A 22,914-nucleotide genomic window follows, 5' to 3' on the forward strand; every position below is an offset into this window, starting at 1 on the left:
ACCTAGTGAGCTCTATCGAGGCTACATAAGACTCTAAACAAACAAACAAAAACATAATTGCACTTTCATCTACTGTCTATGCTCTCTACCCAACGAATTTTCAATTTTATGAAGTAAAAAACTGTCTTGTTTACCAGTATATATTCAGTAAATAAAATATCACTCTCCATTAGAATCATAATTTATGCCACATAAATCGTTTCACATTCTACCAGACACATTAATAAGGTAAAATATAAAGATGAACTTAATCTTACTTTTATTTAAGAAAAATTCTCCTCCCCTAGGGCAAGGATTTTTTCATGGAACAGAGCTTCAGGTCAGCCTCAGACAAACCTTGCCTCCATCTCCAGAAGCTGGGATTACAGGTATGTCACCATGGCCAGTTTGAAATTGCAGTAGGGCTATAATTCATGGCATTATTCATAGTAGGCAAGCATTCTATCAATTGACCTATATCACTGTCAGGTAGAAGATTGCTTAAAATTTGAGATAGTTAAGCCAGACTTGGTAACACATGCCTTTAAACCCAGCATGGAAGAGGTAGGTAAATATCTGTGAATTCAAGTCAACCTGGGCTACATGGTGCGTTTCAAGCCAATCAAAAGTGAGACTGTCTCAACAACAACTAGATAGTTTATGTTCTCTTTTCAATACTATTTAAAATATACTATGGAATTTACTTTCACACATCAATAACTCTCACATTTTAATATCTCAAAGCCATGTGTGCCTAGAAGCTACAAGGCAATGCAGACACATAGCACACAGTAGGCAGCCAGTATGTATTTGTTAAATATACTTTTATACTACTTTGATTTGTCCATATTACATGAATAATAAGGTAATCATGTCTCACTACTGACGCTGCCTAATTGTCTTACCCTTTCGTTTGGTGTTTAAATTGTTTCCAGTTTTCACTTTTTGGAATAACCGTGTATTAAGCATCTGTACAAATTCGGTTTTCATAGGAAAAAATTCCCACAAGGTAAGGCACATTTTACCAAATAATTCCACTTAGACTTTTGGTATTTGGTTATTTATTTATTTATTATTTATTATTTATTTATTTAGTATTTGGTTATTAAGGACTCTGTACTGCTGATGGTTATAATGACAAAAATTGTTGGTACTTTTTCTTTGTCTGAGGTAGTACACAGTATATCAGGTTAGATACGAGTTAAGGTTGAGAAATAGACTGAGTCAGTTAAATACACAGAGCTCAGATCAGAATCTGTATTTTCAAAGCAGTAGCATTTCCCACCCTCCATTTTAGACAAGTAGGAAGAAAGAGAAGGCTAAAGAAAACAAAAATGGGAGCTAACGGTCCCGCTTCGGCTCTGGCCCCACCCTGGTACCCAATAAGCACTCAGTTCTCGGCCAGGACCGCCCTCCAACCGCCTTCGCCCGCCCTGAGGAGCGAATTCCCTTCCCGCGCCGCCCTCCGGCTCGGTGTAGCCACTGATGCGCGGCGACGTCAGCGGCTAAGGCGGGACTTCCGTCCTTCTGGACCCGAACCGGAAGCGCGCTCCTAGTTGCCCAGGCAACACTTCCCTCCCTCTTCGTATCCGTTCCCCTCACGCCCCCCACCCCTACACCGAGAGCTGGGGCCCACCGCCTGAGATCTGCAAGCTGCGTACCCACGAGGTGACTTCGGGGACTGATGGGTTGCTTTGGGGGAGTGAGGGAATAGCGTGAACCTGATAGCCACAGAAGCCTGGAGTACTGACTTGGCAGTCGCGTTGTGGCACTAATTACCATCATCTGACAGCATGAGGTAGTTGCAGAGAGCCCGTGAGAGTAACTAACAGAATGTTTAAAGAAGCCTAGTTCTAATTTATGCTCTCAACCCCGTCGTGCTTCCTAATCATTGAATGCTCAAGCCCCCCCTCAGACTATTTCAGTCCAAATCTTTAGAAGTGAGGCTCAAACTTGGGAACATTTTTAAAGCTGTAATTCAAATGTGCAGTAAATCACCGTTTTGCAGTAGGTCTATAGGTGAACTTGATTTTGCCTATCCAACCCTAACTCGGGACACATCGCAGCTTTGAGCTCTGTAGGTCAGAGGTCTTAGTGGAAATTATCTTGAGAACATTTGAAAGGCTAGGCTCTGGAGTACTGTCTTGGCAGTCACGTTGTGGCACTAATTACCATCATCTGACAGCACGAGGTAGTTGCAGAAACAAAAATCAACTGTTTTTGTTTGTTTGTTTTTTTTTGTTTTAACCAAAAGCCAGAACATCACTTGAAATCTTTAAACTAAAAGTTAGTAACACAATGCTTCCAGAGTTATTTACTTTCACTATTCCCATGAATTGTGAGGCTGTGATAGTATTTAAAAGTACAATTTATGCTAGCATAATTGGTAAGAATAACAGTCCCTTTAGGATGGCAGTAAGAATAGAAACCATGTGCATATGCTTTGGGTAAACCTAACAGGCAAGTTCACAGTAAAGTATATAATCCCCTCTATTGACTGCTGTACTGGGAAAGTAGACAAACTAAAGCTGCAGAGAGACATTTTTCATTCTAAAACTGTTTTACAGATGGCAGAGAATTAGTTTGTATTTCTTAAAATCCAGCGTTTATGGAGAAGTTAAGATAAGACGGTGGCAGGAAATTAAACATTGCTGGAGTATAGATAGATAACAGAGTTCACAAATACAATGCAAAACTCTCAGAATTCTTTACATTAGGAAATCCACCCATAAAATATTTGGACAAGTGAATACAAACTGTAACTGATTAAGGCCAGATGAATTTAAAATATATTAATGCATTTCAATGTTCTGCTGAGAACATTTGGAGCTTTTTACAGTTTTTTTGAGTTACTTCACCCTTAATAATTTGGGGGACCAGAGGCAAGAGAGAATATTATCAGGATACAACAGACAATCTCAACAATTCCAGTAGCCTCCAAAGGCAGGATATAATACCTGTTATTTTCTCTGGTGGGAGCAAAATGGGAACTCTAAAAGGAATAAATTGTCAGATGTATATCTCCATTATAGGTGCTCAGAGCAAGTACAGTATTCAGAAAAAATAAATTAGCATGGAATTTTTAGGAATATGTTTATAGAAAGAAATGTAAAAATAAGTGTCTGGAAATACAAAAGTGGCTTTTAGTACTTAAACAAAAGATTTTTACTGCTGTACCAACAATTTTGAGTGTGTGCTCTATTCGGCCCCTTTTCTTTCATGGTCACACTAGGATATGTTGTATGAAAGACACATGTCTGGAATGGAACGACCACCATCTGTTTCCTCTTTTCAACTGGATTGTTATTGCCATTCTCTGTTGTCCCCATTTTTAATTCTCCCACTGCCTGTGATGTTCCTGAGTCAGAATATCCTGCCCTTTCATGGCCTCACAGTTCATTTCTTATTGACACTAGCCACATAAGGGTTCAATGGACTTGCAAATAAAATCATTCACAAATGTTTCTCACCCTTGCCGATAACTAAACAATGCCTTTCTGTGGATGGGATGTGATTTGTGGGGGGGGCAGGTCAAGAGTTGTTAATTATACTCCCCATGCCTGCCTTATGAGAACACTGTAAACCTGGGCTAAGAGAGTGAAACAGAATTAAATAATACTTACTTGTCTCTCTCCATTTTCAGCTTTAAAGGTGTCTGTTACAGATAGAAACACGGCGAGATGTATACTTGTAAGCAGGCCCTGTGTCCAGCTAAAGATGGAGTTTGAGGGGCTGACAAGGTGGCTCATTGGGTAAAGGCACTTGTCACCAAACATGACACATCCACACTACACACAATAAACAAATGTTCTTGTTTTAAAAATGGAGCTTGGACTTGTCCCGTGGGTGGAAGTAGCCCATTTGGACTTATGCCATCTTTAATGTCTAAATGACTGAGTAGGGACCATACAGAGCCATAGGAAGAAATCCATGCGGTATCAAGCCTGATGTGCTTGACTAGCTACCATACCAGCTAGGGGTGGCATGGAGACAGCCAGAGTAGGAGGACAGACAACAAACTCAGAAATCGGCATGTTACCATTTTTCCTCATTGAGCTAACTCAGTGTTTGTATGATTGAAAGGCTTCTCCGATGGGGTTAGCATTACATGTTCAGGAAGATTTCTTAGAATCACATGTGACTTAACTACTGTTACTCATGGTGCCTTCATTTACTTTGTTTTAACTCCAGCATACTCCTTTTTGGCAGTGTGTTCTGAGGGTCCTAATTACATCCCCAAACTGTCAGTCTGACTCAGAGCCAAATTAGTCAGGACCTCAATAGGAAAGGGTTGAGCCTCCAGACTGTGGCCACAAAGACTAATTTAATAATTGATTTTGACTATCTTCCTTTGCAAAAGTAAAAGCAAATGAGCTGTCATGTATTTGATTTTCAAAATTGTACAAAAGGGAACAAAAGCAGAAAGAAAATTCATGTTTTGGAGGGAGTTTGTGATCTTTACTCTCTGGTTGTCATGGAACGCCCTACATCCTATATTTTTAAGAATATATATATAATATATATATATATATATATATAATATATATTCTTAAATATATTCTTAATATTCTTAAATATATATATATATTCAAAAAAAAGAAATAGTATATAAATATGCAAGGGAAAGAATACATATTTTCAACAAAGCATTATAGGTGGAGTTTTTTAGTAATTTAGTGGAAATAGTCACATTTTATCTGTGGAAAAATGACAAAGCTCTTGTTCTTCATGAATAGCTATGCATTATAAAACACATCTCTCAGAGCAAGTAGAGTCACTGCAAAACAAGTGGGGGGGGTGTTTGGGGCGGGTTTTTTGTTTGTTTGTTTTTGTTTGTTTCTTTTGTCCTTTTTTGCCTTAGAAAGGCTGTATGGGAAAATATACCATTCAAGACTGGGAGGCTCTGTTGTCCGTAGGCCTCAGCAGTGTTTAGTGAATGACCTCAATGCTGTTGTGGGTTTTTTCCTCCCTTCTTTGGTAGTTGAGAACAATGAATGGTCTCTGTATTCCCCGGAGCTCAGCTGGGTGGTGACCATGATGCCATTGTGTTGGCTGTGGAGGGCTGCCCAGTTTGCAGAGCTGTGGATCCGGCCTTCCCTGACATTGCCAACCCCTTTTCTCTCAGTTCCACCAGCCCTTCAGAAGAAAACTTGTTCAGTCCCTGATGGCTTGTTCCAGAAAGGAGTTGGAGGTTTCTGTGTAGGGAGTGAGGATGAACGATAAAATGGAAGATCTTAAGCCCCGCTGCTCCATACTCTCTTTTCTTGAGATGAGACATGCTGCTGTAATGACTGGGAATGTTGCAGTGTTGGCTTTGCCAGGGATGCCAAGTATTCTTATTAAATCCTTAACCAGCCTAAAAATGTTACCAGACTCATTTGGAGAGGTGGTGGTTTGTGAGGAAGACTGTGTGTTCCTTCGAGGTCTATCTACTCAAAACTCTGTTATACCTGCTTCTTCATGTTGCTGTCTAGCATTGACAAGCTAGCAGTCTGTATCAGAAATCATGGCCCTACCCATGCTCTCTATTGTTGATTAATGCTATTTTATTAGTCTCTTTTGTTGTTGCTTTTTAAAAAATTATTTATTTTTGTTTTGTGTGTATGGGTGTTTTGTCTGCATGGACATAAGTGCACTGCCTTCCTATAGTGCCCAAGGAAGTCAGAAGACATTAGGTCCCCCTGGAGCTGGAGTTACAGATGGTTGTGAAACACTGTATGGGTTCTGGGAATCAAACCCATCCTCTGCAAGAGCAACCAGTGCTCTTAACCCCTGAGCCATTTCTGCAGTCCTTGTTGGGGTTTTTAATTAAGTCTTTAAATGTCTATGAAGAGCTTTAATAAATATTCCAATTTCCTTACTTATTCATGGAAATGTTTTTTTTTTTGCCCCAAATATTAGGAATCACTTACCAAGATTGGAGTCAATTCTAATTTCTTTCTTTCTGCTAGTCCTAAGTAGAGCCTAATAATTCATGAAATATATAAGACATACATAATTCCCCCACTGACTTCAAGTAGAAAGTGAAGAACATGGGATGCTCAATATATAAGGTGTAGAACTTACAAGGTATCATCATATTAACTTAAAACTGTGATCAACAGGGTGCTAGGAATTGAGTTTATGTTTTAAAAGTTTGGGGTGGGGGGCTTGCTTTGTTGGGTGTTTTTTAATGCAAAGATAAACATTATGTAAAAATAATTGTATGTGACCCACAATGCTAAAATACTTCCTATCTGGACCTTTACTGAAAAATGCTAACAGGAAATATGAAGAGTGATACTAGAAATACCGAGCTAATAATTATATATGTAAAGCTTGGTGCAAATTGTTCCTTTTGACTGTTTCTCTGTGCTTTATTTGAACTTGGAAGATTAATTTGTAAGTGCAAATCTCAAAACTCTTCAAAATTATTAATTTGAATATTCATAGGATCTTAGGGGTCCTAAAATGTAAAAGAATATGATAAGTTGATTCAGAAATTTAGGAAGGAGAAGTTACGAAAGACTAAGGTGATATAAGCATTCCTGATATCCAGCCCCAGTAACACTGTACATGCTGAAGGAGGCAGCAATTTGATTTAAGTATTCCAGCAGCCAAAACTCATGGAATTCTTCTTCTATTTGGTATTCAAAACCAAACAAAATTGCTCGCAAAGTTCCTGTAATCCATCATTGACATAAGTTGTATCTTCAAAGTGTCTGGTAGCTGGACCAGGTCTATAACTGTAGAGTACTTGCTTACCTTGCACAATGACCATGGCTCTCTCCTCAGCATGGCTGACAGAATTTAGTATGTTACCTTATGGTATCTTTTAGATGGTGGGACACCAGGTTCAACATGAACCACTTCTGGCTGGGAAGCTGAAAACCAGTTTCTTTAGGTGAACAAAGATGGGTTTCCTGGTGTCTGCCTTGCAGGAATGCTTAGAGGGAGCAGAATATCACTACAACCCTGCTACTTAATTAGTTCTTGAACCCAAATCATACGCAACCTCTGTGCAAAGTAGAACTCTTTTGAAGCCCCTTTTAATCATAGGCATTGACATTTGAGCTGCTGGGAAAATGTCACCAATTACCCTTAAAACACTTCAAGGGTTACCTGCTTTCCCACACTATCTAAACATCTAGCTGTAGGAGAAGAGCCTCAGCTGTCTCATAGATTTTCCGAATATGCTAGTACCTTTAAGGCCAGATTGAATCTTCCCAATTATAAGTCAAAACAAGATTTGGCCTATAATAAATGTTCATTAATAATGAGGTTTATTACATTTGAGCTTATAAGACTTGACCTACTTCTGTAATTTGTAATGCATAGAATGAAGTCTAGATCACAAGCAGTTTGCTTGTTTTTTTTTTATTTGTTTTGGTGTTTTTTATTTTTTTATTTGAATTAGAAAGATTATTTTACATGTCAATCCCAGTTCCCTCTCCCTCCCCTCCTCCTCTACCCCCTCCAACTAACACCCTACCTATCCCATACCCTTTCTGCTCCCCAGGGAGGGTGAGGCCTTCCGTAGAGGGTCTTCAGAGTCTGTCATATCCTTTGGGATAGGGCCTAGGCCCACCCCCTTGTGTCTAGGCTCAGAGAGTATCCCTCTATGTGGAAGGAGCTCCTAAAGTCCACCCCTCTATGTGGAATGGGCTGTCAGAGTCCATTCCTATGCTAGGCATAAGTACTGATCCACTACAAGGGGCCCCATAGATTTGACACAGGGTCTACCTGTATATATAGCTTAGGCTGGTCTGGAACTTGCTACTGTAGCTGATGCTGGCCTCAAACTTTCTATTCTCCTACTTCAGACTCATGAGAACTGGGATCACAGGCATGCAGATGTGAAGCTCTTAATTTCCAGAAGACACATGCTGACTCTTGGACTTTTCTTATTTAATTCCTATGCTCTTTGTTAACCTAGAAAACAAGCTTGATTAAAACACACATAGAGTTCACTTTGATGTCATTGTGTGCTGCAGGCAATGAAAGCTCTTCAGGTTTCAGTGATAGAAATATGAAACCTGGCTTTAGTGAATTAGCCACTTACAGACTTCTGTGCAGTTTAGCACTTAGGTGTACACTGATTTCTAAGATAATTGCATTTGCATTTTATTCTGTTGGATGGTAACACACCCAATTACTGACTATTTTCTTTTTCCTCCATAGCCTATAAAGAGCATTAGCTGCTAGCTGTGTTTCCAGGAAATGGACCCTGTTTTAAACATTTAAATTAGAGTTGAAGAGATCAATTCAGCTTACATACTCACTGCATTTGATAACTTTCTCCCAGTTTCTATCCACTGTGTGTGTGTGTGTGTGTGTGTGTGTGTGTGTGTGTGTGTAAGAGAAGTTTGCAGAAGGTCATGTCAACCCTCTTAGCAATGCCCTATTTGAAAGCTTGTTACATTTTAATATGAATGATTCTCTTTAAGACAAATCTGAAAGCAAGGATAGTCAGTGTGACATCTTAGTTTTTTTTAATATACTCATGAAAACATTTCACTGAGGTCACAAAATATGTCAGCTTTGTTTTTTAACAGTTTGGGGTTTTTATAGACTGTCTTCTAGTTAAGAAAGATAAATAGTGCCTCTTTGAGAGCTGATTTCTGAAGTTTCTGAAACCATAATTATCAGTGTTTTTATTTCATATGATCTTAAGATTACATGTATTTTAAGATATTTTTGTTTATTTATCTATTTGTTTGTTTTGAGACAAGATCTCTGTAGTCCATACAGACCTTGACCTCATGGTGATCCTCCTGCCTCAGCCTCCCTAGTGCTGGAATTTCCAGGCATTCACCACCACGCCTGGTGGTAACTATTTTAAGAGTGCTTTCTGGTATTGCCAAACATTTTAGAAACTGTAACCAAGGAGAAGAAATTAACTTTTAATTCTCTGTGTGTGTGTGTGTGTGTGTGTGTGTGTGTGTGTGTGTGTGTGTGTGTACAGGCCAAGGTCAGAGGACAACTTTTGAGAATCTGTCCACTGTGGGTTCCAGATCATCAGTCTTGTGTGACAAGCCCTTCGACCTGCTGAATAGTCTCAACAACCTGAACATTTATTTTCAAGTGGGTTATAAAAGATATTCAGGTGGAACTTAGACATGACTTTTCAGGCAGGGCATTCAGTGAATGAGTAGATGAACACAAGTAGGTAGGTGGCCAGGTAGTAGGAAAGGGAGCAATACTGGCAGAGCAGTGTATTTGGCAAAAGCAGTTAGAACGTGCCATGCCTCTAGAGCCTCCTTCTGCAAGGAAGCAGGGTGATGAGGGAAAGAATATGGTATGTGAAAACGGAGACTGGAGAACTCTCTTGTTTCAAGAGGCTTCTACAAGTCTCAAACTTAAGGCAAGACCTAACAGAGGCTTCCAGTCATTTGGAAAGATGGTGTTCTTCAGGTTGGGCTGGCAAGATGGCCCCGTGGGTCAAGGTGCCTCCTACATACTACCAAGCCTGACAGCCTGAGTCTATCCCACAGAACACAGGAAAAAAGAGAAGTGATTCCTTCACAAGTGACTCACACACACACATGCCGTGGCATACACACCACAGCCATATACATAATAAATAATAAATAAATGTTCAAAAAGAAAAAGACAAACCAAGGTTATTTTAAATAGACATCAGCCTATGCTTAAAAGCAGTAAAGTAATATGTAAGCTTGGAGCAGGTGCCCTGTACGTCATTCTGTATCCACACACTAGTAAGTTATGTGGTTAGTTTTGTAGACTTTTTCTTTCAGTAAACTGGCAGTTGAATATAAAACCAGGCATGGCCCATGACTCAATTATACCTAAGGGCATTGCTCTTCCCTAGACTACGAGATCACAACCCAGGTTAACAGGTTCTTGTTGCATGAAGATCAAGCATGATGCTGGCAAGGGGCAACCTCTTGAGAGCTATTTTGAAAACCATGAAATAGCTGTGACTATCCTATAGCAGTGCTGATCAAATGTTCATACTGTTTGTCTTTCAGCGCCCACTTGGATTTTGCAACCAGAGATAGCAGCAATGGTAAGATTACCAATTTTTCTTATGAATTTTTTAAAGTTAGTCTTCAATGACATTTAGGATGGGGATATAGCTCAGTGGGAGAGCACTTGTCTAGCATGCACAGCACCCCTATGTTCAACCCCTAGCACTCCTTTCCCACCCCAAAAAAATTTTTTGGTGGACGCATTTTATGATGCTGAGCAAAGGAAAAAGAGTTTGAGTATCACAAATCCAAAACACTCAGAGTCCAAAAGTGTTTGTATACCAACACAACAAGCTCAATAGTTCAGATTTTGGGGTAGTACAGATTATGGATTTCCAGTAAAAATGTATGCAGACATTCCAAACGCCACTGAAATCTGAAACACTTCTGACCCCAGCATTTCACACAAGGGATGCTCAGCCTGTCTGGCAGACAACTAAAAGGGAAAGCGCCACCTCATATGTTATTAGAATTATGTCTGAGATATTGAGGAGCAGAGTAAGCCAGCAGATTAGTAGGAGACAAGAAAAGGAACTAGAGGCTGTTGCGGTCATTGGAATTGGCAAGCCATTTCTAACTTGATCTATTACAGATAGCCAAAATGACAACATCAGGACTTTTTTCTTGTCTTATATAAAACAACCAGTAAAGTAGAGAGGGCACTGGTTGGGAAGAACGGCATTAGGAATAGGAGGGGTGAAAGACGATAATGGGCGTGAATAACAACAAAATACATTATGTACAAGTATGAAGATGTCATCATGCAATGGTTATTACATATACTGATAAAAACTCTTACTAGAAATATTAATGAATCAAAGAAGGCTTTTTTAAAGAAAACAATCTTTATTTACATGTGTCGTCAATGTCTTGGCTTATTTTTCTGTTGTGATATAATACTCAGATAAAAGGAACTTAAGGGAGAAAAAAATTTGGCTCCCAGTTCAAAAGTACAGTTCATCATGGCAGTAATATTGCATACACTGTCAGGAGCATGGGGTGACAAATGCATGCTTCTCCATTTATACAGTCTAGAATCCTTGCCAGGAAATGGTGCCACCTACTGGACAGGTCTTCCTGACTCAATTAACACAATCAATATATTCCCCCACAGGCGAATCTGCCTCTCCACTGATTCTAGATCATGTGACCTTATTAACGCTAATCACACTATATAAACCTCCATAACTTTCAGCTATAGTCCTGTGGGTAAATCAGGAAATGTTACATTTGCTCCCTGTTGTGGGTACAGACCTATTTTACACTTCTTATTAAGCTTAGTAGCATCCTTGTGTAAAGTAGGTATTCGGGAGATACTGGTTTGGGGGTTTGAATGAGAAATGTTCCCTATAGGCTCGTGTAATTGAACACTTGATCCCCAGTTGGTGGCACTGTTTGGGGAGGTTATGGGAAAGTGCAGCCTTGCTGGAGAAGTGCATCACTTGGAGTGAGCTTTGAGAGTTTATAGCCTTGTCCCCCTTCCAGTTCACTCTCTCTACTTGAATTTGTGGTTGAAGATATGATCTCTAAGCTTTTTGCTCAGGCTACCATGCCTGCTGCGTGCTGCCATGCCTCCTGGCCTTAATGGACTCTAACCCTCTGAAATTTCAAGCCCCTATTTAATGCTTCCTTCTATAAATTGTCCTTGATCCTGGTATTTGATCACAGTAACAGAAAAGTAACTGCTAACACTCAGGAAATAGCGCTTGGTTGGTTAGTTGGTTAAACATTTGAAGATTCTCTAAAGGATGAACTGTTTGGTGTCTGTCTTATATGTCCATTCCATAGACATCAAAATGGAGAACTACTGCATCTTGGTATTCCCACCCAGTATATGCAAGATACTGGCGACATTATCATCATGCAATGGCTTGGATGCAAAGCCACCAGAGAGCCTACAAAAAGTCCAGGGATTCATATTTCACTTCCCCATGGTTCTCCCCTTATGGAGTTCTTCCCTGGAGCTCTCTTGATTATGAGGCTGGGCATCCTTGGAACTATCAAGGCCAGCACATGGCCTGGCAGGAGTCTCCCTACAATGTTTCACATCTCAAAAGCTCTGGGCAGCCTCTGTATAGCAACAGTAGAACCCAGACATCCGCAAGAGAATATGAAGCCCCGCAGGAAGAGGAAGAGATAGAGTCAGATTCAGATAACGAAGTAGAGTGTGACCTGAGCAATATGGAAATCACCGAGGAGCTCCGCCAGTACTTTGCAGAGACTGAGAGGCACAGAGAAGAGCGACGTAAGTTCAGGCCTGTTACCTTGTATTCTTTTCACTGCCCTCACGTTTGCATCTCTTCTTCTCTAGCATACCAAGTTATTTCAGAACTTTTCTTTTAGGTAGAGTTAATAATCTAAATCTTGTCCTAAGCCCCCCAAAATTATGGTAATGTTGTACCTCAATTACATTGGTCTTTATTTTTATATAGGACTGTTCATTTGAGTTGCTAATAATACCTCTGCCATTTTATTTGAGCATCCCTCAAACCAGATGGAGAGAAGAGAGAGAGAGGATGAGAGAGAGAGAAGAAGAGAGAGAGAGAGAGAGAGAGAGAGAGAGAGATGCTTGTGTGCCTCTCTATCCACACAGCAGTCCCTCAAGACCTAGAACTCATTTTGCAAATGAGAAAAGTGAAGCTTAAGGAGGTTAATTACACAAATACTCATTTGCTGTTCGGATTCAGTTCTTTCAGACTGCACTCTATCCTGCATCTTCTCTGTGTCATGCTTCTCCCTGGCACTACTAGGTTTCCCAAAACGCTTCTCTGAGGCACAGCTCAGAGCTGTTCCTCTATAGCTCCCTGAGGAGTAGAATCAGTGTGAACCTGAACAGAATAACAAAATGCCTCTCATATACAGCTTCCCTGTTTGGTCCACACTAAAAGTTAGAGCGTTGCAATTAAGGTCTTAGAGCTTTGCACTGTACGTTCCAAAGGCAGGAATTTTTCTATTTAAAATTGCCTGTGTTCACTAGACCATTTATTATTGTTATAAATGCCCTTGAAAATTTACAGTATTCGGTCTCAATACACCTTGCAGTAGGGTCTCATTGTGTATTTTACATAGAATTTTCATTTGGTTGGTTGATTGGTTGGGCTTTTGAGCAGTGTTCTATATGGCCCAGGCTAACCTAGAGCTTATGATCCTTCTGCCTCGGCCTCCTGAATATTGGGAGTAAAGATTTGCACCACTGAAGCCCAGAATTTTCTGGTAAACAGAAACGTAGAAGCTTCAAAGTAGGAAAGTCTCATTTCCATTTTAAAATACCTGTGCCCTCTTAACAATAGATTAGCATCTATTGATCCCTAGGGGCTTTGGATGAAGTACTATTTCCATTAGCATCTGCCTGTGATTCTTTACTAAACCCTTTGTTTTGACCAGTTTTCTTCTGATTAAACTGTTGATTTCTTTGACGCATATTAGAAAGTATATCCAGCAGCTAGAAAAATGGCTCAGTGGTTAAGAGCACTGACTGTTTCCAGAGGACCCACGTCCCATTGCCAGCACTAACATGGTAGTTCACAACTCCTTGTAACCCCAGTTCTAGGGTATCTGAATCCTTGTTCTGACTTTCAGGAGCATAAAACATGCACATGGTGTGCAGACATACATGCAGGCAAAACACCCAGGAATATTCAATAAAAATAATAATGAAAAAAGAAAGTATATTCAAACAACTCTATGAAAACAATATTTCATGTTTTGCATAGAATACATTTCTTTTTTATGTTTATTTATTTATTGGGGGGGTGCGGGTCAGAGGACATACTTGCCAGAGTTGGTTCTCTCCTTCCACCATATGGGTCACAGAGATTAAACTCATGTCGTCAGTATTGATATGTACCCTTCCCCACCAGGCCATCTCATGAGGCCCATGGAGTACATTTCTTTCTTTGATCCCTAGAAATAAATTTTAGCTTTTCTAAAACTTCATAGCAAATAATTAGTCTAATTTCAACATATACCACAAATGAAGAGGTAAGGTGCTGGAGCATATTCACATGTACTTGTGAATTACAACATGGGATTTCATAAAATATTACTCCCAAGGAAAGGCATATCGGATGTTTTTGTTTTTGTTTTTGTTTTTTGAGACAGGGTTTCTCTGGGTAGCCTCAGCTCTCCTGGAACTTGTTCTGTAGACTAGGCTGGCCTTGAACTCATAGAGATCCTCCTGACTCTCCCTCCCAAATGCTGGGATTAACAGTGTGGGCTACAACTGCCTGGCTGCATATCTGAATTTTTAAAACTTTAACATTGCAGAAGTAATCAGCCCACAGGAATCTACTGTGAGTTAGTTCATCATCAGTGAGTTGTTCAATACAGTTGTTCAGCCTGGGGACAGCAAGCATGTTCCTGTCTGTGACTTCTACCCTTCCCAATGAATAACATCTTTAAATAATAAAGCACAAAACTTGAAGTAGGATAAGGAACCCTGGAGGGTTTTATGGAGATGGTTCACCTGATAAAGTACTTGTCTCACAAGCATTAAGACCAGGGTTCATATCCCGGTACTGACACAGAAAACTGGCCAGCTGTGGCATCGACGTGTAAGCCAGTATTTGGGAGGCAGAGGTTTGACCTCCAGAGCAAGCTGGCTTTCTAGGGTGGCCTCTCAGGCAGCCCCATGTTCACTAAGAGACCCTGCCTCAATAAAAAAAAATGTTTAAGGTAGAGAGCAATCAAGGGAGACATCCAACACCAACTTCAGGCATCTGCAGGCACTCACATGTACACAAATACTGAAGATATGGCTGTAGCTCAGTGGTATAGTGTAGCCTGGCATGTTCATCCCCAGCATAGCACAATGAAAAAACTCCTTTTGTGTATTGGGAACATCTATGTTTTCCATTATGTTATATGTCATCATTTCCTCTTAACATACTTCCTCAAAGCACTACTTATGAGAAAATACACAGTTGTAACATTTTAAAGGTCAGCTGTAGTTTCAGTTATTAGGAAAAGATGTTTAGCATCCAGAAGGGTAATTTTTAGTCATAAATGGACATCAGTTGAAACTGTATGACTATATCCCTGATACTTAGAAGGAACATGAATGAAAGTTAACATCCCCCATAGGAAAGAAAGCCCTCCAAAACAAATATTGCCCCTGTGGTCTTGGTATTGTGCCAGTCAGTTCTTTATTAGATGTGATTCAAGGGTGGATGTTGGCTCAGAATAAGGACATGTTCTCAGAGAACATGATATTCCTAAGTGAAGTTGAAAGAAAATCCTATTTAAGATGAAGTGTGGAAGAATGTCTGTAGTATACAGTCCACACACAACTACTGACACAAACAAGGGGTAGAGCCAGGTATCCAAGGCAGTGGGAGGGCGACCGTTACCAAGTAGCTGTGGAGAAATGGAGCGTGCTCTGGACTTTGATCAGTACCATCTATTGGGAATGAGAGAAAGGGTAATGTCACTTGGTGCTCAGGCTGCTGTGTTATTTTTGCTAAAGAGCCCATATGTGTTTGTCCATCTCATGGGAAACATGGGCTCCATTATGTTCTGTATACCCCATTCAGGGGGCTTCCACTGTTGTGTTCATAGTGATCAACCCTTTAGTCAGTGCACTGAAAACCTACCACTTTCTCCCCTCAGTCTGTTCTCTAGAAAACTGAGCATATAGCAAGGCTACAAGTCCGATGTTTCCTGAGCTATTCTGGTTCAGGTAATGTGGTTAAGGTATGAAATCATACTGTGCACCATTCCACCGTATGCATTCATCTCATGAGTACAGATGTTCAGAAGAACAAAAAAAGCAACTGTCGAGATGACGGATGTGGAAGGTCAGAAAAAATGGAAGGGGGCTGAGTAAATGCACTTTCCCGGTAAAAGCTAAAATGGTGATTGTCCACTAACTTCAGGGTTACATTTGACGTGGAACAAAGGACACAGAATGGGAAGACCAATCAAATCACTCTGCTTGGCAAGCACCTGTGTTCTGAGTCTGTTGCTGATGAACCAGAAAGCCATTCTTGATATATTCAAGTTTGTACTGTCCCTTGGTTGTGTTATCATCATTAACTCTGGCAACATAGCAGAAAATCTCATCAGAAAGACATGCTAATCCTAGAAAAATGAGGGAAATAACAATCTTTAACACTCATTATAGTAGTGCTTTGTCGCTCAAACTGTTCTGCTCTTAAGCTAATTATCTGTGGAATATTGAATGAGTGTTTTCCTGCTGTGTAAAATTTCCCTAAAGTCCGAATGGCTTCCTGTGATTATTTTTTCCCATTATGGGTTGTAATTCTACATTAGTAATATCTCTTTTTTAAGCCATGTTTAATTATGTGGCAGGGTGGGGAAGGTATAGGAGTGTTAGTACAATTCCTATAGAGGCCAGAGGAGCCTGGAATTCTTGGCAGTTGTAAGTCCCCTGCATGGGTGCTAGAAACCAAACCTGGATCTTCTGCATGAGCAGTCTGACCTCTTAACCACTGAGCCATCTTTCCAGGCTCTTATAGACTGAGGCAGAAGTATGTCAAAACCATGTACCCTGAACTTAGATGGAATCCAGCAATATTTTTCCTTTAAAATATATTACTGATTGGAGGTGGGGTGTGTTTATTTTAACCCCAAATGAAAATCCTTGTATTCGCTCTGTAGGGTTGCTGCAGCAAATAACAGCAGATATCATGGTCAAATGGCAGAGGTTTATCTTTTCAAATTCAAACTCAAGGTTCCCTCAGGACTGCCTTCATGTAAAGGCTCTAAAGCCTTGCTTCCCGCAGCTTCTGGTATCTCCCAGCATCCCTTCACTTGAAGCAATGTCAGAGGATGTCTGTACCTCTGTGTATTCCCTGTGTGTCTCTGTGTCCTTTTCTGTCTCGTATAAAGTCACTCTCATTTGATTTAGGGTCTGCCCTAATCTAGTATAATCTCATCATTATCTTTAACTGTCTGCAAAAAAACCCTCTTTTCAAGTCAGCTCCCATTTTGATGCTCTGGTGGTAAGGCCCTGGTGCTTAGCTTGCTTCAGCCCTGTGTTGAAGCTGGAATGGATCTGAAGTGCTGTTTTGGTTTGAAGTTAGTAAATCCCCTTGGCCAAATACCCCTAAGTTAGTTAGACTTTTCGTGGCTGTGACAGAATACCTGTCAACCAGGAAGGGAAGATTGATTTTTGGCTCAGAGTTTCAGAAGTTTTAATCCAAGATCAATCGGATGGAATCATGGCAGAACAGGAGGTAGTGGGAGCTTGTGGTGGGAGCAGAGGGAGCTGCCTATGCTGATGGACTTCCTCCTGCTAATCCTTTTATTCTCTCTGGGCCCAGCCACATTCATGACAGACCTTTCTTCCTTGGTTGATCATGTAGAAAAACACTCCTACACACATGCAGAGGTGTGCTTTACTATATATATCCTGTGTGTCCCTCAGTGTGGTCATATTGTTAATCAAGACTCGATATTACAACCCTATGAGAAAAAATGCTCAGAACCATTGAGTGCTAGCACCGCTTGCAATTTGAAGAGGACCCAATCTGTTACCTGTGCAAGGCAGCTATTCAGTTGTGCCTCTGGTGTGATGTTGATGGTACTCTGCTTCAGTTGGATGATTCACTATCCAGTTGGCTGAGCCCTTACCTTACCTTGACAAAGAAAATGTGGAGGGTTAAGGATCCTTCTTTCCTTGGGAGAGAGGAAGAGAGCCATGAATAATAAACAGACTGAGTAGAGGCCTTCAAGCTCATTGTATCATACAGTTCTTGGTTCTCTAAGTCAGTATATTATAAATCAGTGGTTCTCAACCTTCCTAATGCTGTGACCCTTTAATACAGTTCCTCGTGTTGTAGTGGCCTCCAACCATACAATTATTTTCGTTGCTACGTCATAATTGTAGTTTTGCTCCTATTATGAATCATAATGTAAATATCTGTGTTTTCAGATGGTCTTAGGTGACCCCTATGAAAGGGTCTTTTGACCTCAGGGGTCATGGCTTACAGATTGAGAACCACCATTTGTTCAGATACAAGCTGATCTTAAGTACACAGCCTGCTGACCAGAGACTATTTGATTTTGAATTACATTGTTGAGTCTAAGATATAGCTCAGTTGGTAAAATGCTTGCCTAGCCTGCCCAGAGCCTGCAGTTCCATCCTCAGCACTGTCTAAACCGGGCATGATGGAACTCTACTATAATCCCACACCTCAGAGGTGCAGACCATAAGATAAGAAGTTCGAGGTCACCTTGACTGCATAGCCAGCCCCAGCTAAGCGAAGATCCCAGTGCTTGTTACACACTGTGTGTGTCTCACCAGGCAATCTAAGCTTACTTCAGAGTTCTGCCAGAACAACCAGAGGTGACTGAATCCAGGACTGTGGTGGAGAGGGGAAGGGGGGAAGCCCAGGGTCCCAAACTGGGCTTCCACCCAAGCTCGCCCATCAAAGGCACAGGGAACTATAGCAATAAGAAGCAGACAGAGAACCGTCAGGTGCTTCTCCCTGACTCGGTTTTTTATTTTTGTTCTCCCAATAGAAGTGAGGTCAGAGGTGAAATGGCCATTTCCCCTGGCTAAGTGGGGCCCAGTTCATTAACATCACACTCCTCTACCAGAACTCAGGGTTAGAGGTATAGAGCAGCGAAAATAGTAATGTCTGAAACTTGACACAAAGACCAAAGTCTTGAAGTAAATTCTTGGTGACCTCCAGTTCACTTGTGCATTAGGCCCATTTTGTGCATCTCCTGGTATAGATCAATATACATCTCTTTTTCTGTGGCTTCGCAGTCTTTTGCCTTAGTATATATTACTCCCACACGTGACAGTAAAATGCAGCTGTTCTAAGACAACAGTGGCCGAATATGTGTGCCGCATAGCCATTTTTATTTATTTATATGTCTGTCTATGTGAGTGCCAAATGTGTGGACGTGCTCTCAGAGTACCAGATCCTTGGGAGCTCCAGTTACAGGTGAGTGTGAGCTGCCCAACTTGGGTGCCGGAATGAAATGTGTGTCCTCTGCCACAGCGCTATGTGCTCCATGGGGTCTCCTTATGCAGTTCTGGCTGTCCTGAACTCACAATGTAGACCAGTCTGCTGTGGAACTCACAGCTGTCCGCCTGCTTCTGCCTCCAGAGTGCTAGCATTAAAGGTGTGTGCCGTCAGGTCTAGCTATATCTATTCTTAATAATGGTTCCAAGTCACCAACTCCAAGGTGTTAGTATAAAGAACTGGATTTACAAGGGTGACTGAGAATAGCTATATAAATGTCTTCCCGTCACACTTGATTAGCTCACTGCTGTCTTCCCTTCCAGATACTAGCAGAGAATGGCCCAGCAAAGGAAGAATGATTTATTCCATTGTTTTATTCCCCTCCAGCCATCTTGACTCCTTATCTTGAGGCATTCCTCTTGGTAACAATAGCAGCTACAGATAATGTGCATTCTGCTATCAATTTCCCTCTTGACACAGTCACTTGCAAAAACCTGTGTGAGCCGGCTCCATTTTACCCTCTGCAGCCTTGCTTTGTTGACACTTTTATGTGCCTATTTACATAGGAATCGAATTGTACTATTGGGACTTGATGTGGTTTAAACAAAAGTAGAAAGGGAGGAAACAAATTCAACACATGCTTACTTGACAGGGACTTACTAAATTAGTAGACCCGCAGGTTTCACCTGGGCTGAGCTGTGAAGGGACAAGTGAAAGCCCACCCCGGGAAAAGCAGATTCCTTATGTAGCAGATTCATTATGTGGCAGGAAGACCCTGAGTCAGCCGCAGAGGGGTCACCCCACATACGTACCTCATTTGTGGGAGTTAGAGCTGCTTCTTGGGGGCTTGAGTAGACAGCTCTGTATAAAGCACTAGTGTGAGGACCGGAATTAGGATCCCAGCACCTAAAACGTCAGGGGTGCATGGCAGGCCACCTGTAATCCCGGCACTTGAGAAATGGAGGCTAGGTCCCAGGAGCAAGCTGGCAAGCAGACTAACTGCATCAGTGAGCTCTGTGTTCAAATGACTGAGCCTGCCTCAATATAGAAAGTGGACAGTCATTGAGGAAGACTCCTGACATCAACCTCTGACTTCCATGCTCACAAGTATGCACACACACAAGCACACCACGCGCATGTACAAAAGGAAAAAAAGAAACTGGGGCTGGTGGAACAGCTCAGTGGAGATGTGCACATGCTGCCAAGCCTGATAAGCAGAGTTTGATCCCCAGGACTCACATAGTGGAAGAAGAGAACTGACTCCCTAGAGTTGTCCCCTGAGCTCCACACATGGGCCAAAGCACAATGTGCATACACCCCCAGATCAATGGAATTTTTAGAGATACGCTTCTTGAAACACTGAACTTGGAAGGAAACATTTCCCTCTCGTGGGGAGCGTTGCATGAAAGCAAGCAAGGACTTCATGGCTCTGCAGATGGCAAGAGAAAGCCATGTGTTTTTTGTTTTTCTCTGTTTTCAAGGTCTGCTGTAGAGGATTGATGAATTGGAATAATGGGTTTCTTGGTGGCATTTGCCCATTTCTGTCAGTGGCTAGTGGCCCCTAAGAAGTGAGCAGTGAGCTTCATGACTACGAATAGATAAGGAGGATCGTTGGGTCATGCCTCAGGATCTAAAGATTACCTCAGCTGCCCAACAGGATCCAAATTTGCCATTGGAAAGAGCAACAGAAGGGCCTTAGGGAACACGGGCAGCATGTGGGTTGTAGCAGCATCTGAATTTCAATAGCAGTAGTGGCAGCATTCATCAGATCCTCTCCTGTATGTGCATACGTTTTATGGTCATGGTCTTATCCATTCCCAGGGCGACAGCAGCAACTAGATGCAGAGCGCCTGGATGACTATGTGAATGCTGACCATGGCCTGTACTACAACCACCACCGGTCCGTGGAGCCCCCCTCTGAGAAGCCTGGGGAACGGCGTCAAGCCGAGATGAAGCGCCTGTATGGGGACAGTGCTCCCAAGATCCTGGCCATGGAGGCTGCTGTGCAACTGAGCTTTGACAAGTACTGTGACAAAAAGCAGCCGAAATACTGGCCTGTCATTCCCCTGAAGTTCTGACGCCGGCACACAGGAACCCTAGGGAATGCCTCCTGAACATGGTCTGGCCTTTCCCTCTTTCTTTTGGGTGTGTTCTCTTCCTCCTGGATATTTTTCAGAGAAAGAGGCCTGTGTACCAATACAATCTGTCAGCCACTTTTTATTCTCCATCAACAGGAGGTACCCTATTGCCAACACAAGGAATGTCCCCTTGACATAAAGTGATAACCGTGTATATTGTTTTGGCTCTTAATACGTTCTCTAATAGAGTCCACTTCACTGAAATTCTTGCCTAGGGATACTATCTAGTGTTTTGCATTTGTAATTTCCTTCTTTAACGTTCCTAGATGTCACAAAAGCCTTAAGCCACGTCATTCTCTTTTTTAGACCAGTTCTCATATAGCACAAGCTAGCCTCAAGCTCTTTGGGGGGGATTTTTTTTAGAGACAGGGTTTCTCTATGGCTTTGAAGCCTATCCTGGCACTCGCTCTGTAGACCAGAATGGTCTTGAACTCACAGAGATCCGCCTGCCTCTGCCTCTGCCTCCCGAGTGCTGGGATTAAAGGCGTGCACCACCACCACCCGGCTAGCCTCAAACTCTTAAACCCTCCTGTTTCCACCTCCCAAATGCTAGCTTACAGGTGTGCACCCCATTCTGGGCTCTAATCCACATACATATTCTCTCTGCCTGTAACCATTTGGATCCCTCTGAAAATGATGCAACTGTACAGTAAGACAAATGTCACTTGTCACTCAGCTAGGTTATTAGCCTGCATGCTCTATAAAAGGCCTGAGAGTAAATACTTTGGTCTTGGCAGGCCATGTAGTCTGTCTTGTAACTGTCTAACCCTGACTTTTATAGCATAAAAACAGCCATATGTACTGAGTAAACAAATGGATAGGACTGTGTTCCAATAAAACTTTATTTGTAAAATGCAGGCCATGGACTATCCCAGTTTACCATGTTCAGTTGGCATTGTACAGAAATTAACAGCCATATTGGTCTAGAAATGTTGAAATTAATTTTTTTCCATTTGTACAGGGGTAATGTACTGTATTAAATATGTAAGGTCTTATCTACATGGGTTTGGTTACAAAAAACTAATAAAGTATTCTCTAAATAAAAAAAAAATACAGGCCATGGACTAGATTTTATCTACAACTGTTGGTATAACAGTGAAAATCAGCCATCAGACATTATTGTTATTTCATTTTCTGTCCAGAGCTTGGATGTCAAACAGAAGTGGTTGCAAAGAACAGTAATCCCCAAATCTGGTCACTTTTGCAGCCTCAAAATGCACAGTTGAGTTCTTATTGCATATAGTAAATAACAATTTGATAAGCAAATACATCTGTGAGAAGAAAATCTAAACACTGATGGAGAAGTCCATTTATAGAAGCCAGCTGCTTTTTAAGTAAGTTATTACAGTGCATTGCTGGGGTGAGCCTGTGTTGACCTGAGAAGATTAGCACATCCATCACAGGTTGGTGAAAAGATTTTGTATTGACATGTTTCTCCCTAGGAACACATTTACCTTCCATCCAGCCCCTGCCCTGAGACAAACACATTCCTTTCAGCAGCCCCAGGTGTTTATTTGTTCCAAGCTCTCATTTTATTACTGGCATTGCAATTTGTGCTTAGGTACTGTGGACAAAAATCAGAATTCACTTGCCCCCAAGGTGACACATGACTAAAATTTTCAATGTTTGGTCTTTCTCCTTTTTCTTAGAAACTCTAATGTCTAAATGATCAAATTAATATGACTCAGATACAAACAAGCCAAAGCCTGTCTCAGCAGCAAGTGCTTAGCTGAGAGTCCAGTTTTTTATCCCTGCCTCAGAGATGCTGCCATGCCACCCCACCACTGCTGGCTTTGTTTCCTTCCTCTCTCCGTGCTTCTCTTTCCTCTTTGAAATGAGTGGTAATGATTTCTCTTCACTGCTCTTGCGAAGACCATTGAGCAGGACCTA

At 41.4% G+C, this 22,914-nt stretch overlaps 1 protein-coding gene across 1 annotated transcript; it reads left to right on the forward strand.

Moving 5' to 3' along the window:
- The first annotated feature begins 1,506 nt into the window (after positions 1–1,506).
- Positions 1,507–21,196, forward strand: Gemin8 (gem nuclear organelle associated protein 8). Its single transcript, XM_027432708.2, has 4 exons — positions 1,507–1,647; positions 9,951–9,988; positions 11,739–12,195; positions 20,708–21,196. The coding sequence occupies exons 2-4, from the start codon at positions 9,986–9,988 to the stop codon at positions 20,962–20,964; spliced, it is 717 nt and encodes a 238-aa protein (XP_027288509.1). The 5' UTR covers positions 1,507–1,647; positions 9,951–9,985; the 3' UTR covers positions 20,965–21,196.
- The last annotated feature ends 1,718 nt before the right edge of the window (positions 21,197–22,914 follow it).

Source organism: Cricetulus griseus, chromosome X (genome assembly GCF_003668045.3).
Source record: "Cricetulus griseus strain 17A/GY chromosome X, alternate assembly CriGri-PICRH-1.0, whole genome shotgun sequence".
Classification (NCBI taxonomy): Eukaryota; Metazoa; Chordata; class Mammalia; order Rodentia; family Cricetidae; genus Cricetulus; species Cricetulus griseus.